The sequence below is a fragment of the Hemiscyllium ocellatum genome, chromosome 35 (genome assembly GCF_020745735.1).
Source record: "Hemiscyllium ocellatum isolate sHemOce1 chromosome 35, sHemOce1.pat.X.cur, whole genome shotgun sequence".
Classification (NCBI taxonomy): Eukaryota; Metazoa; Chordata; class Chondrichthyes; order Orectolobiformes; family Hemiscylliidae; genus Hemiscyllium; species Hemiscyllium ocellatum.
Window position 1 is genome coordinate 30,467,997 of NC_083435.1, and position 13,282 is coordinate 30,481,278.

At 59.5% G+C, this 13,282-nt stretch overlaps 1 protein-coding gene across 4 annotated transcripts in view; it reads right to left on the minus strand.

Annotated features, from left to right (window-relative positions):
• Positions 1-12,050, minus strand: part of LOC132832947 (retinoic acid receptor RXR-alpha-B-like) — a 39,515-nt gene extending 27,465 nt beyond the window's left edge. For 2 of the 4 annotated variants that reach the window (XM_060851194.1, XM_060851191.1), the window contains exons 1-3: positions 11,761-12,050; positions 6,309-6,517; positions 5,462-5,630 (exon numbers count right to left, since the gene is read on the minus strand). In XM_060851194.1, coding sequence (XP_060707177.1) covers positions 5,462-5,630; positions 6,309-6,464 — 325 coding nt within the window. In that variant the 5' untranslated portion in view covers positions 6,465-6,517; positions 11,761-12,050. Of the gene's footprint in view, positions 1-5,461; positions 5,631-6,308; positions 6,518-6,803; positions 6,846-11,553; positions 11,580-11,760 lie in introns of those variants that run through there. The other 2 variants (XM_060851193.1, XM_060851192.1) reach the window with 2 other exon arrangements.
• Positions 12,051-13,282: the final 1,232 nt, after the last annotated feature.

Here is a 13,282-nt window from a genome sequence, read left to right on the forward strand (position 1 = left end):
GGACTCGATGAAACGACAGCTGGCCTCTCCAACCAATCCAGCTCTTGGGGGCGCAGGGATGGCCTGGGTGACGTTAGGAAGAGAGTCCCAGGATTCTGATCGAGTGGCAGTGAGGGGATGTGTGGCTTGGAGGGGAACTTTCAGACGGTGTTCGCACCCATCTGCGACCCTTCTCCTTGTCGATGGTGAGGTATTGGCTGAAGCAGCCTGGGAGAGTTACTGCGGGACGTACTCCACAGCAGTGACAAAGGGAGGGAACATCAAACATGCTGGATGTGGTGTGAGAAGGCTGCGTTACCCTGGATAGGGTCAGGTTTCTTGAACGTGGTTGCCAACTGGGCAAGTGGGGAGTATTCCACCCCACTCCCTGTAACCGTGCACGTCCCAGGGCTAACCCAGACAGCTTTTCACTTTATATGTTCACAGTCTAGGTGAAGGAACTGATGGTATTCTGGCGAAGTGTGCAGATGAAACAAAGAGGGGCAGGTCGCATTGAGGGGGCGGGGAGGCTGCAGAAGGACTCGGAGTGAGTGAGGACTGCAGACGCTGGAGATCGGAGTCAAAGAGTGTGGGGCTGGAAAAGCGCAGCCGGTCAGGCAGCATCCGAGGAGGCAGGGTCCCTGATTGAAGGGCTTGTGTCCTCAACGTCAATTCTCCTGGTCCCTCAGACACACCGCCTGCTTTTCCAGCACCGCACTCTTCGAGCAGAGGGACTCAGACAGTTAGGATAGTGGGCAAAGAAGTCGCAGAAGGGGTCGGGTCGTGGGAAAGTGTGAGCTCGTGCACTTTGGTAGGAAGAATACGGGCATGGGGAGAACAGTCAGAAGTCTGAGGTACAAAGGGACTTGGGAGTTTGAGTCCAGGATCCTCTCAAGGTAAACTTGCAGGTTGAGTCAGTCGTTAGGAAGGCAAAATCAATGATGGCATTTATTTTGAGAGAACTTGAGTATAAAACAGAGCTGAAAATGTGTTGCTGGAAAAGCGCAGCAGGTCAGGCAACATGCAAAGTACAGGAAATTCAACGTTTCGGGCAGAAGCCCTTCTTCAGGAATTAGCTGCTCTGTTTCTTACAATATATAAAACAGAGATGTACTTCAGAGGTTGGAGAGGGCCCTGGTCAGACCACATGTGATGTGTTGTGTGCAGTTTTGGGCCCAATATCTCAGGAAGGGCGGACTGGGCCCGGAGTGTGTTCAGTGGAGTTTAAAAAGATAATCTCATTGAAACATACAGAATACTGAATGGTCTGGACAGAGTGGATGTTGGGAAGATGTTTCCATTGGTCAGAGAGACTAGGACCTGAGTAAAAGGAAGACCTGTTCGACTGGAGATAAGGAGAGACTTCATCAGGCAGGGAGTGGGGAATCTGTGGAATTCACTGCCATAGAAAACTGTCCAAGCCAGGTCACTGAGTATATATAAGACTGAGTTCGATAGGTTCTTGACTGTCAAGGAGATCAAGGGTCACTGGGAGAAGGTGGGAGAATGGGGTTGACAAACTTACCAGCCATGATTGAAGGGCAGAGCAGACTCAATGGGCCGAAAGGCCTTACTTCCACTCCTATGTCTCATGGTCTCAATGGGCTGAATAGCCTAACTTTTGCTCCAATGTCTTATCCCACCACTGCCACCATTCCTGAAGAAGGGCTCATGCCCGAAACATCGATTCTCCTGCTCCTTGGATGCTGCCTGACCTGCTGCGCTTTTCCAGCTGAACATTTTCAGCTCTGATCTCCGGCATCTGCAGACCTCACTTTCTCCTCCAATGTCTTATAGTCTTAACCTGCACATTCCTGCAGACTATGGGGTAATTTAGCACGGCCGATCCACCCTAACCTACACACTTGTACAGCACCCGGAGGAAACCCACGCAGACACGGGGAGAACGTGCAAACTCCACACAGACAGTCACCCCGAGGCTGGAATTGAACCTGGGACCCTGGCGCCGTGAGGCAGCAGGGCTAACCACTGAGCCACCGGGCTGCCCATAGTCTGACTCATTCCAGCTCGTAATAAATATCCAGCCCAAGGACAATCAGCAGAGACAATACCATTGGGGAGATGGTTAGATCCTGCGCTGCTGGAGATGGTCACTGCCAGGCACATGCACGACATAAATGTTCCGGAAAACTTATCGACACAAACCAGGATACGACCTGAGTCTTGGTGCATTTGGACGTGGGCAGTGTCAGTACTCGAGGAGTCCTGAACATTGTGCCGTCTTTGGCATACGGGCACGGTTGGACCCTGACAGACTTCCGCAGGGATGCCCGCGGACTGAGATGATTGAACCTCAACAGGTACAGCCATCTTGGATTGGGCCAGGCAGGACTCCCAGCGGTGGAGCTCTCCCCAGCTACAGTGTTTACAACAGAGCGGGCTCCCCCCTTCCCCCACGATCCAGTGTTTCTGACAGAGCGGGCACCCCCCTCCCCCCACGATCCAGTGTTTACAACAGAGCGGGCTCCCCCCTCCCCCCACCATCCAGTGTTTCTGACAGAGCCGGCTCCCCCCCCTCCCCCCATGACCCAGTGTTTCTGACAAAGCGGGCTCCCCCCTTCCCCCGACGATCCAGTGTTTCTGACAGAGCGAGCTCTCTCCTCCCCCCACGATCCAGTGTTTACAACAGAGCGGGCTCCCCCCTTCCCCCCACGATCCAGTGTTTCTGACAGAGCGGGCTCCCACCACCCACCACCATCCAGTGTTTCTGACAGAGCGGGCTCCCCCCCTCCCCCCACGATCCAGTGTTTCTGACAGAGCGGGCTCCCCCGTCCCCCCACGATCCAGTGTTTCTGACAGAGCGGGCTCCCCCCTCCCTCCGCGATCTAGTGTTTCTGACAGAGCGGGCTCCCCCCTCCCCCCACGACCCAGTGTTTCTGACAGAGCCGGCTCCCCCCCTCCCCCCACGACCCAGTGTTTCTGACAGAGCGGACTCCCCCTCCCCCCACCATCCAGTGTTTCTGACAGAGCGGGCTCCCCCCTCCCCCCACGATCCAGTGTTTACAACAGAGCGGGCTCCCCCCTCCCCCCACGATCCAGTGTTTCTGACAGAGCGGGCTCCCCCCTCCCCCCACGATCCAGTGTTTACAACAGAGCGGGCTCCCCCCCTCCCCCCACGATCCAGTGTTTCTGACAGAGCAGGGCTCCCCCCTCCCCCCACGATCCAGTGTTTCTGACAGAGCGGGCTCCCCCCTCCCCCAACGATCCAGTGTTTACAACAGAGCGGGCTCCCCCTCCCCCCCAGCATCCAGTGTTTACAACAGAGCAGGCTCCCCCCTCCCCCCACCATCCAGTGTTTCTGACAGAGCGGGCTCCCCCCCTCCCCCCACGATCCAGTGTTTCTGACAGAGCGGGCTCCCCCCCTCCCCCAACGATCTGTGTTGCTGACAGAGCGGGCTCTCCCCCTCCCCCCACGGCCCAGTGTTTCTGACAGAGCGGGCTCCCCCCCTCCCCCCACGATCCAGTGTTTCTGACAGAGCGGACTCCCCCTCCCCCCACGATCCAGTGTTTCTGACAGAGCGGGCTCGCCCCCTCCCCCCACCATCCAGTGTTTACAACAGAGCGGGCTCCCCCCCTCCCCCCACGATCCAGTGTTTCTGACAGAGCGGACTCCCCCTCCCCCCACGATCCAGTGTTTCTGACAGAGCGGGCTCGCCCCCTCCCCCCACCATCCAGTGTTTCTGACAGAGCGGGCTCCCCCACGATCCAGTGTTTCTGACAGAGCCGGCTCCCCCACTGCCCCGACGATCCAGTGTTTCTGACAGAGCGGAATCCCCCCTCCCTCACGATCCAGTATTTCTGACAGATTGGGCTCCCCCCTCCCCCCACAACCCAGTGTTTCTGACAGAGCGGGCTCCCCCCCTCCTCCCACGATCCAGTGTTTCTGACAGATTGGGCTCCCCCCACAACCCAGTGTTTCTGACAGAGCGGGCTTCCCCCTTCCCCCCACGATCCAATGTTTCTGACAGTGCGGGACCCCCTCCCCCCATGATCCAGTGTTTCTGACAGAGCGGGCTCCCCCCCCACCCCCACGATCCAGTGTTTCTGACAGAGCGGACTCCCCCTCCCCCCACGATCCAGTGTTTACAACAGAGCGGGCTCCCCCCTCCCCCCCAGCATCCAGTGTTTACAACAGAGCGGGCTCCCCCCTCCCCCCACCATCCAGTGTTTCTGACAGAGCGGGCTCCCACCACCCCCCACCATCCAGTGTTTCTGACAGAGTGGGCTCCCCCCTCCCCCAACGATCCAGTGTTTCTAACAGAGCGGGCTCCCCCCTCCCCCCACGATCTAGTGTTTCTGACAGAGCGAGCTCCCCCCTCCCCCCACGATCCAGTGTTTCTGACAGAGCGGACTCCCCCTCCCCCCACCATCCAGTGTTTCTGACAGAGCGGGCTCCCCCTCCCCCCACGATCCAGTGTTTACAACAGAGCGGGCTCCCCCCTCCCCCCACGATCCAGTGTTTCTGACAGAGCGGGCTCCCCCCCTCCTCCCACGAGCCAGTGTTTCTGACAGAGCGGGCACCCCCCTCCCAGCACGACCCAGTGTTTCTGACAGAGCGGGCTCACCCCTCCCCCGACGATCCAGTGTTTCTGACAGAGCGGACTCCCCCCTCCCCCCACAACCCAGTGTTTCTGACAGAGCGGGGCTCACCCCTCCCTCCACGATCCAGTGTTTCTGACAGAGCCGGCTACCCCCCACGATCCAGTGTTTCTGACAGAGCGGACTCCACCTCCCCCCACGATCCAGTGTTTCTGACAGAGCGGGGGGGGCCCTCCCCCCACGGTCCAGTGTTTCTGACAGAGCAGGCTCACCCCTCCCCCCCACGATCCAGTGTTTCTGACAGAGCAGGGGCCTCCCCTCCCCCCACGACCCAGTGTTTCTGACAGAGCAGGGCTCCCCCCTCCCCCCACGATCCAGTGTTTCTGACAGAGCGGGCTCCCCCCTCCCCCCACGATCCAGTGTTTACAACAGAGCGGGCTCCCCCCTCCCCCCCAGCATCCAGTGTTTACAACAGAGCAGGCTCCCCCCTCCCCCCACCATCCAGTGTTTCTGACAGAGCGGGCTCCCCCCTCCCACCACGATCCAGTGTTTACAACAGAGCGGGCTCCCCCCTCCCCCCCAGCATCCAGTGTTTACAACAGAGCAGGCTCCCCCCTCCCCCCACCATCCAGTGTTTCTGACAGAGCGGGCTCCCACCACCCCCCACCATCCAGTGTTTCTGACAGAGCGGGCTCCCCCCTCCTCCCACGATCCAGTGTTTCTGACAGAGCGGGCTCCCCCCCTTCCCCCACGGTCCAGTGTTTCTGACAGAGCTCCTCCCCCCACGACCGAGTGTTTCTGACAGAGCGGGCTCCCCCCTCCCCCCACGACCCAGTGTTTCTGACAGAGCGGCCCCCCCCCAGCCTCTCTATCACCCCCTCCTCCTGATGGATCCATCTGACCAAGGCCAGGCGTGCGTCACCTGAAGACCTGTCCCCACAAATGGCACAGATGTTCCTCAGCCGCAGGGTGGGGGTGGCAGGGGCGGAGCCGGCTGGGTAGGATGTAGCCTGGTTGGTGCCCAGCGCCGGGTGGACGTCGTCGGCACTGCTGACGGCGGGGAACCCCGACTGGCCGGCCGCGGAGTGGACCTGGCAACGAGAAGGAACACGCGTGTCTGAGGCAGAGCGCTCTCCACCACGGATGGGGGTAGGGGTGGTGGGGGGTGGGGTGGAGGGTGGAGGATGGTGGGTGTGGGGTGGGGTGGAGGATGGAGGATGGTGGTGGGTGGGGGATGGAGGTGGGTGGGGTGGGGTAGGGTGGGGTGGATGGGGTGGAGGGTGGTGGTGGGGGGTGGGGTGGGGTGGGGGGTGAAGGATGGTAGGTGGTGGGGGTGGGGTGAGGTGGAGTGGGGTGGGGTGGATGGGGTGGAGGGTGGTGGGTGTTGGTTGGCAGGGTGGAGGGTGGTGGGGTGGGGGTGGGGTGGGTGAGGGTGGAGGTGGGGTGGAGGGTGGTGGGTGTTGGTTGGCAGGGTGGAGGGTGGTGGGGTGTGGGGGTGAGGTGAAGGGTGGAGGGTGGGGTGGTGGGGGGTGGTGGTTGGCAGGGTGGAGGGTGGTGGGGCTGGGGTGGATGGGGTGGAGGGTTGTGGGGTGGGTGGGGTGGAGGATGGTGGGTGGTGGTTGGCAGGGGGGAGGGTGGTGGGGGTGGGGGTGAGGTGAAGGGTGGAGGGTGGGGTGGTGGGGGGGTGGTGGTTGGCAGGGTGGAGGGTTGTGGGGCTGGGGGTGGAGGATGGTGGGTGGTAGGGGTGGGGGTGACCCGTGCCCACTCACCTGCGAGCTGTTCACGGGCCGGTAGCCCAGCGCCGGGGTTGACGGTGAGCTCAGGGACGAGGTGATGACCGGGAAGTGCGAGCCAACGCTGCTGACGGGTGAACTGACCGAAGACGGGACTCCTGAGCCAGCGACAGAGAGTGGAGAGCTGCTCATCGCTTGGCGCTTTTGTGGAGAACTCACCGAAGAGCTGTCAGGACCCCCACAGTCTGCACGGCCAAGAAAAAGGTGTCAACTTGGAAACGTTTGGTGGGGGGGACCAATGCAAAAGCCCCTCAGTCTGTCCCTGCTGCAGTAAAGAGACCAGCCAGCACTCTATCATATACACACAGTGTGTACATAAACCAGGCATCATTCCTCACACACTGAGGTCCCCCCCACACACAGACACAGACACAGTAACCCCTCCCCGTCCCCCCCAAACCCAGTCTGTCACTGTCACACCCCACTCACCCCCGCTCGCAGGGAATGTATTACTCATACAGGGTTAGGTACCTCAACTATCACACACACACAACTTTCTCAGACGATGATTGCTGAACGCAGTTATCCAAACAGGACAGCAGCCAACGGTTACCGACACCAGAGGGACAACTGGAGAGACATGCCACCCCGTTGTGTTGGCAGAATGCCCCGGCGGCGTGCGGAAACTCCCCGCTCAGCTTTTGCGACCGTTAACTGCTGGTCGGGTTTGAGAGAGGAAGTGATCCACCTCGCCACATTATACCAATCCCCCCCACACGGAAATGTCTGCACGCCAACCTGAACCGAACCCACGCACAGGCTCCTCAGTCTGTTTACCAGCGCCTGGAGTCACTCGACAAACTGCCATCTCCCGCCGAGTTACGTTCTTAATCACTAAACCCCGCGAAATCTCGTGTCTTAATGCATTCCGGATCAGTGCTGAAGGAACTTTACCCGGTCTCTCCCCTGCCCTCGGGTGAGCCCAGTGCCGTGGGGTGGTATTCTCTGTTTAACCAAGTCTAGGGTGCTTCACTCTGTATCTATCCCTGTGCTGGGAGTGCTCAGGGGAGCTTCACACATAATCCAGGCATCAGTCCTCTGACACACGCACACGCACACACGCACACACGCACACACACACACACACACGCACACACACACACACACACACACACCTCGGTCTGTCCCTGCTGCAGGAAAGGAAGACATGCCTGGATTATATCACAGAGACAGGGATGGGACCCACAGGGAGATGAGCAGCATCTCTGACAGTGCGACAAGCCAGCGCTCTCCCAGGGGCTGGATATGTAAGGCACAGCTGTCAAGTAGGAAAGCTGGCAGTCCGAACGGGCACAGCAAGCTGCCATAAACACGCGTAAGACACAGACACGTTTATTTGTTTGTCAATGCCGTCGAATAAGGAATCGAGCCACAAGACAGGTGTCCCCTCCTCTTCTGAAGAACGCCACTCCCGTCGATCTAAGAAGGCTTCCGTTTGAGATCGGGGAGGCAGTGCCTCTGACAACATGACACTCTGCGTTAGGAACGGCGCCCTGTGACCTCCTGGCTCAGAGAGGGCAGCCTTTACTGAGCGTGGCTGGCTGGGTGTGGGAGGGCAGCATGCCCTACCCGCTCAGACCGCCCCTTGAGGAGGAGGAGGAGGGTGGTCAGCTGCCTTGGGGAATCACCACCATCCGCGCGCTACCTTCCCAAATCCGTTGGGTGGTGGGGAGGGAGTGCCAAGGTTTTGACCGGGCCACAGTGGAGTAACGGGCAGTACACGCGCACTCTGGTCAGGACGGTTAACGTGGCTGGAAGGGGGGAACTCGCAGCTGGTGGCGTGCCTGAATCCGATGCCCTTTGAGGTGGAAGTGGTCACGGCTTTAGGAAGTGGTGGTGGTGGTGGTGGAGGAGCCTTGGCGGGTTGCTGCAGTGCACCTTGGGAGGCAGAGGGACCCAACATTGAAGGTCAGGATAGCTGCTTTGTCCTGGAGGGTGCTGTTGGAGTTGTACCCACCCACCCAGGCAGGCTGGCACCTCACTAACTCTGCCCCAGCTAACACGAAAGCTAACGTGGCTGAAGTCAGACCCCATACAGGGAGAGAGGCGTTATTAGATGAGATTACTTACAGTGTGGAAACAGGCCCTTCGGCCCAACAAGTCCACACCGACCCGCCGAAGCGCAACCCACCCATACCCCTGCATTTACCCCTTCACCTAACACTACGGGCAATTTAGCATGGCCAATTCACCTGACCCGCACATCTTTGGACTGTGGGAGGAAACCGGAGCACCCGGAGGAAACCCACGCAGACACGGGGAGAACGTGCAAACTCCACACAGTCTGAGGCGGGAGCTGAACCCGGGTCTCTGGCGCTGTGAGGCAGCAGTGCTAACCCACTGTGCCACCCATATTCAGTCCCGGCGGACTCCATTCCTCCTCACACCTCCCTGCGCTCACGATCATTGCGCCCTTTTCTCTCGACGTGGGCCTTGCTTCATTCTGCAATAGGCTGCAAGGCGGGTCGGGAACAGTGAGAGGCAGGAACCGAGACACCCTGAACTCTCCAGGTGAGGTACATTTGAAGAAACCACGGGGAGAGAGGGGGACAACACCGCGTCTGAACAGTGTGAGGGGAGCAGGAGAAAGTCAGCGTGCGTGGGGGGGGCGTTGGTCAATGCAGCCCTCAAACCGCACTGCCCCCTCCCTCTCTCCCCACCTCCAAACACTCGGCTAACCTTCAAAAGGCTGCCGCGCCACTCAGACGCTGCCGACTACGGGCACTGTTGAGCCAGTCTGCGGTTGGCGACTTCTCTAACACCGCACGAGACAGCCCCAGCCTGAGCCAACATTACCAGCGGGGGGGGAGGGGAGGGGTGGGTGGGCACGGCGGCCATCTTGCCAGTCGAGTCATCCCAGGGGATCCCGGAACATCAACACAACTCACGGCGACGGCTGTTCTTCGGCGTAAAAGATGGTCCACCGGGCTCCCCACTGGCCGGCCTGACCCACTCAGTTCAGGGTGGGGGAAGGGGGGGTCGGGACTGCTCAGTGCCCCCCACGGTGCCCCCCTGGATAAGGATAAGGAGAGCCGTGCACTGCAGCGGGAGGAGGTTTGGAGAGGCCGGGAAGCTCACCCCAATCCCGCGTGTCAGCCGGGGGGGGAGCCAGAGTCTGTCCGTGCCCAGCCGCAAGGTGGGCACCATCCCCACCTCCCCCAGCCCGATGTAGCCCGTGCTTCCCCACTGCAGCCTTCCCAACACCTCTCCCATCCCCGCCCGCGCCCTCTTGCAGACGCCAAGTGATGGAGGGGGTAAACCTTCCACCCACCCTTTCACCCCTTCGCCCGCCGCTCCATGCCACCCCGCCCAGCTTAAGCAGATCGCGCCGGCCTGCCCGTGGCCGCAGAAGGAAGGTGACCTTTGCCTCGGCTTGGCCCCTCTCTTTCTCTCTCATTCGCTAGCCTCAGCCATCACCGCAGCTGGCCACTCGGCCCGTAAGGCATCACTCGAAGTGACAGTGATATCCCACCCGCCGAGGCTGTTCGCTCTGCACCCATCGCAACAGGGCTGCGGGAGTACCAGCTCCCGAAGCAGGCGGCACTCTCTACCGCCTGGCAAGAGCGCCGGACCGGCTGGAGGAAAGGAGGGTGGGGGGTACCCATGGAAAACCCACCAGGCCAACTGATGGCAGGTGGGACTAGATTGGGTTGGGATCTCCGGGACAGCATGGAGGGGGTTGGGCTGAAGGGTCTGTTTCCGTGCTGTCCATCTCTAGGAAAGCAGGAAAAGCCCACTCCCGGAAGGCACGATGCCGTCGTCACCCTGCCGCTGCCCGCGTGCACACCTGCTGCCTTACCTCCCCCCTCCCGGGTCGCCAAGGGCCGAGGGGCATCCCCCCCGGGGGGGGGGTGGGGGAGGGAGGCAGGAGCTCTGACTGCAGACTGGGCCCCACGGCAACGCTAATCAACGACGCCATCTGCAAGGGTGAGAGGCAGGCCGACAGCGACAGCGGCTAACCACAGTGCCCTCGCTGTGAACTCTGCTGAGGTAGGCCGCACTCTCTCTCTCTCTCTCTCTCTATCTCTCCCCCCGCTCTCCCCCCAGCTTGGTGCAGACACCCAGGCCTTGGCAAACGACACTAAGGGTGGGTCTGGGGACGCAGCACCAGCAGCAGCAGCAGGCTGTCCCTTCGGTGGTCTGTGCAGCCCCTTGCCCCCCCCCGGGGACAGCGAAGAGAGCTAACAGCTGTGTGGCTAACGGATGTTCGTGGTGACGACGCACTTCCCCCCCCACCCTCTCCCCTTCCCTCGCCCCCCCCCCAACACTTCACAGTCAGCATTGAGCGTTCACCCGCCAGAGACAGCAATTCCCCCTCTACCATCGCTCAGCCAAGAACGCGCTAACAACGAGGAGTAGGCCACTCAGCCCCTCCATTCCCGATGAAGGGCCTGTGCCCCGGTTTTTCCCCGCTCCTGGGAGGCTGCCTGACCTCCTGTGCTTTTCCAGCCCCACTCTCATCTCGACTCTGTTCAGCTTCCCTCCCCACCCACCCACCCCCAGCCTCCACTCCAAGCCCGGTTTTCCTGTCCCTCCACCACCACCCACCCCCTTTGCCATTCGAGAATCGGTCAAACTGGTGTCCAGCGCCCACCCCTCCCCCTGGGCAGGAGAGATCCCTGGGAAAACGATGACTGCCGAGACTGGAAACCATTAGTGGTGCTGGAAGAGCACAGCAGGTCAGGCAGCATCCGAGGAGCGGCGAGATCGACGTTTCGGGCAAAAGCCCTTCACCAAGCCCAATAGAATGAAACCAACCCTCCTCCCCTCTGCCTTAAACGGGAGGTTTGTTTTAAGTGTGTGCACCCTCCATCTGCTCCCCAGCTCCCACCTCATTCCAGCCTTTCCTCAATGGGGAGACATCCCGGGAGGTACCCACTCTGTCAAACCGCTTCACGACTGTGCCCCTTCCATCAAGATCACCCTCCCCCGTCCTTCTGACTGCGGAGGGACACACACCGAGCCTGCCCAGCCCCTTCCCCCTACGCGTACCTCCCACACCGCCAGCGGTTCAGCCAATACGTTCGCCTCAACCGTTTCCCAGGACCTCGCTCAACTCAAGGTCCCAGAGGAGAGAGAACACACTGACTGTGGACCAGGGCAGGACTCCCTGTCCAACCACTCTTTGTGGAATGACATTCCCAATTCCATCAGAGACGGGTCATCGATGGGTGGGCGCGCTCCCACCCCACCTTCCATGCTGCATCGCCCCCACACCCACCGTCTGGGCAGCAGTTCTCCTTCTGCGTTCCCTCTCCTTTGCCCCGAGGTATCTCGATGTCGGTCCGCCCAGCCCCACCCGTGGTTTGGAGAGTCACACCACAACTGCTGTCGGGTTAAGGCTTCTCTAGAACACACCCTCTCACCCCCACACACCCCCACCCCTCCTCCACCACACAGCCCACCCCTTTTGGATGTAATCACTGACCGTCTGACAGTCAATCACTGGGTCCTGTCTGCCCCAGGAAACAGACACCTCTCATGCTCGGCCTGGTCGAATCGTTTCAGAAACATCAAAACCAAGGAGAGGGTTCGAATCCCCTGCCCCCCTCCCCCATTCTCAGTTCCAGGGCGATACAGCCACAAACACCCCCGGCTGACTCTGTGGCTCCATCGGTGAGAGATGGTTAGGGACTGTTCTGGGGACTGACCCCCCCCAAGGCTGGACCACCTCACAGCGAGCAGCGGATGGGAGAGGGCTTCGGCACGTGCCTGTCAGAGACCCAGGAACAACCAGACGCTGACAAACGCAGCTCAGCACAAGAGGGCAGATCACAGTCTCACCCCAGCTGAGCTCCAAGAGTTGGCAAGATCTGTGTCACTTCCGCCTACCAGACCACAAGCTCAGCAAATGTGATTCAGAGTTCAGAGAGAGAGAGAGACAGAGACAGAGAGAGAGAGAGACAGAGAGAGAGACAGAGACACAGAGTTCAGAGAGAGAGAGAGACAGAGAAAGAGAGAGAGAGAGACACACACACAGTGAGAGACAGAGAGAGAGACAGAAACACAGAGAGAGAGAGACAGACAGACAGAGAGACAGAGACACAGAAAGAGAGAGAGAGACAGAGACACAGAGAGAGACACAGAGAGACAGAGAGACAGACAGAGACACAGAAAGAAAGAGAGAGACAGAGAGAGAGAGAGACAGAGAGAGAGAGGCAGACAGAGAGAGGGGCAGACAGAGAGAGACAGACAGACAGACAGACAGAGAGAGACAGACAGACAGAGAGAGAGGCAGACAGAGAGAGAGGCAGACAGAGACAGAGAGGTGAAGGAAAACTGCAGATGCTGGAATCCAGAGTAGACCAGCAGGAGGCTGGAAGAACTCAGCGAGCCGGGTGTTCAAGTCCCGAGTCAAGATGGCTCAGGGAATCCCGGGTGGACTCAGCCTGCAGCCTCTCTCTGTTTGTCCCAGAGAAGGTACTCTGTGGTAGGCTGGAATATAAAACTCTTACAGGCAGTTTAGCTTCAATGATGACCTTTATTTACCAAGGGCATCAGTGTTACACTATAACACAAGTCAGGCTTGGGCTAAGGTTCTCAAACCCTGAGTAGCAGTGCCAGCTGTTACTCTCTCAGGCTCCTCCCTGACTGCTGCAGACAAGCTGCCTTTATACAGAACCTGGGATTACAATCACAAAAACACCACACGTCCTTAATCAGATCAGCAGCAATAAAATGGCCAAAAAAAAGTTTGCACAGGAAGAGAAACTCATTGTCAGGTCCGAGTGCCCTGGGCTCATTAAGCTACATGCACAAAGTGGGGAATCCTGACCCAGCCAGGCCCCAAATGGCCGATTGTTTAAACTAGACAAGCTCCCTTTTTACAGGACATTATAATGAGGGGCTAGTCTAAATGTTTTTGGAAAAATCATGAGGTAACCTCTCTCAGCTAACATGCCCGGTCGCACTGTCCTACAAAATGGCTTCTTCTTTTAGAATCATCTTAG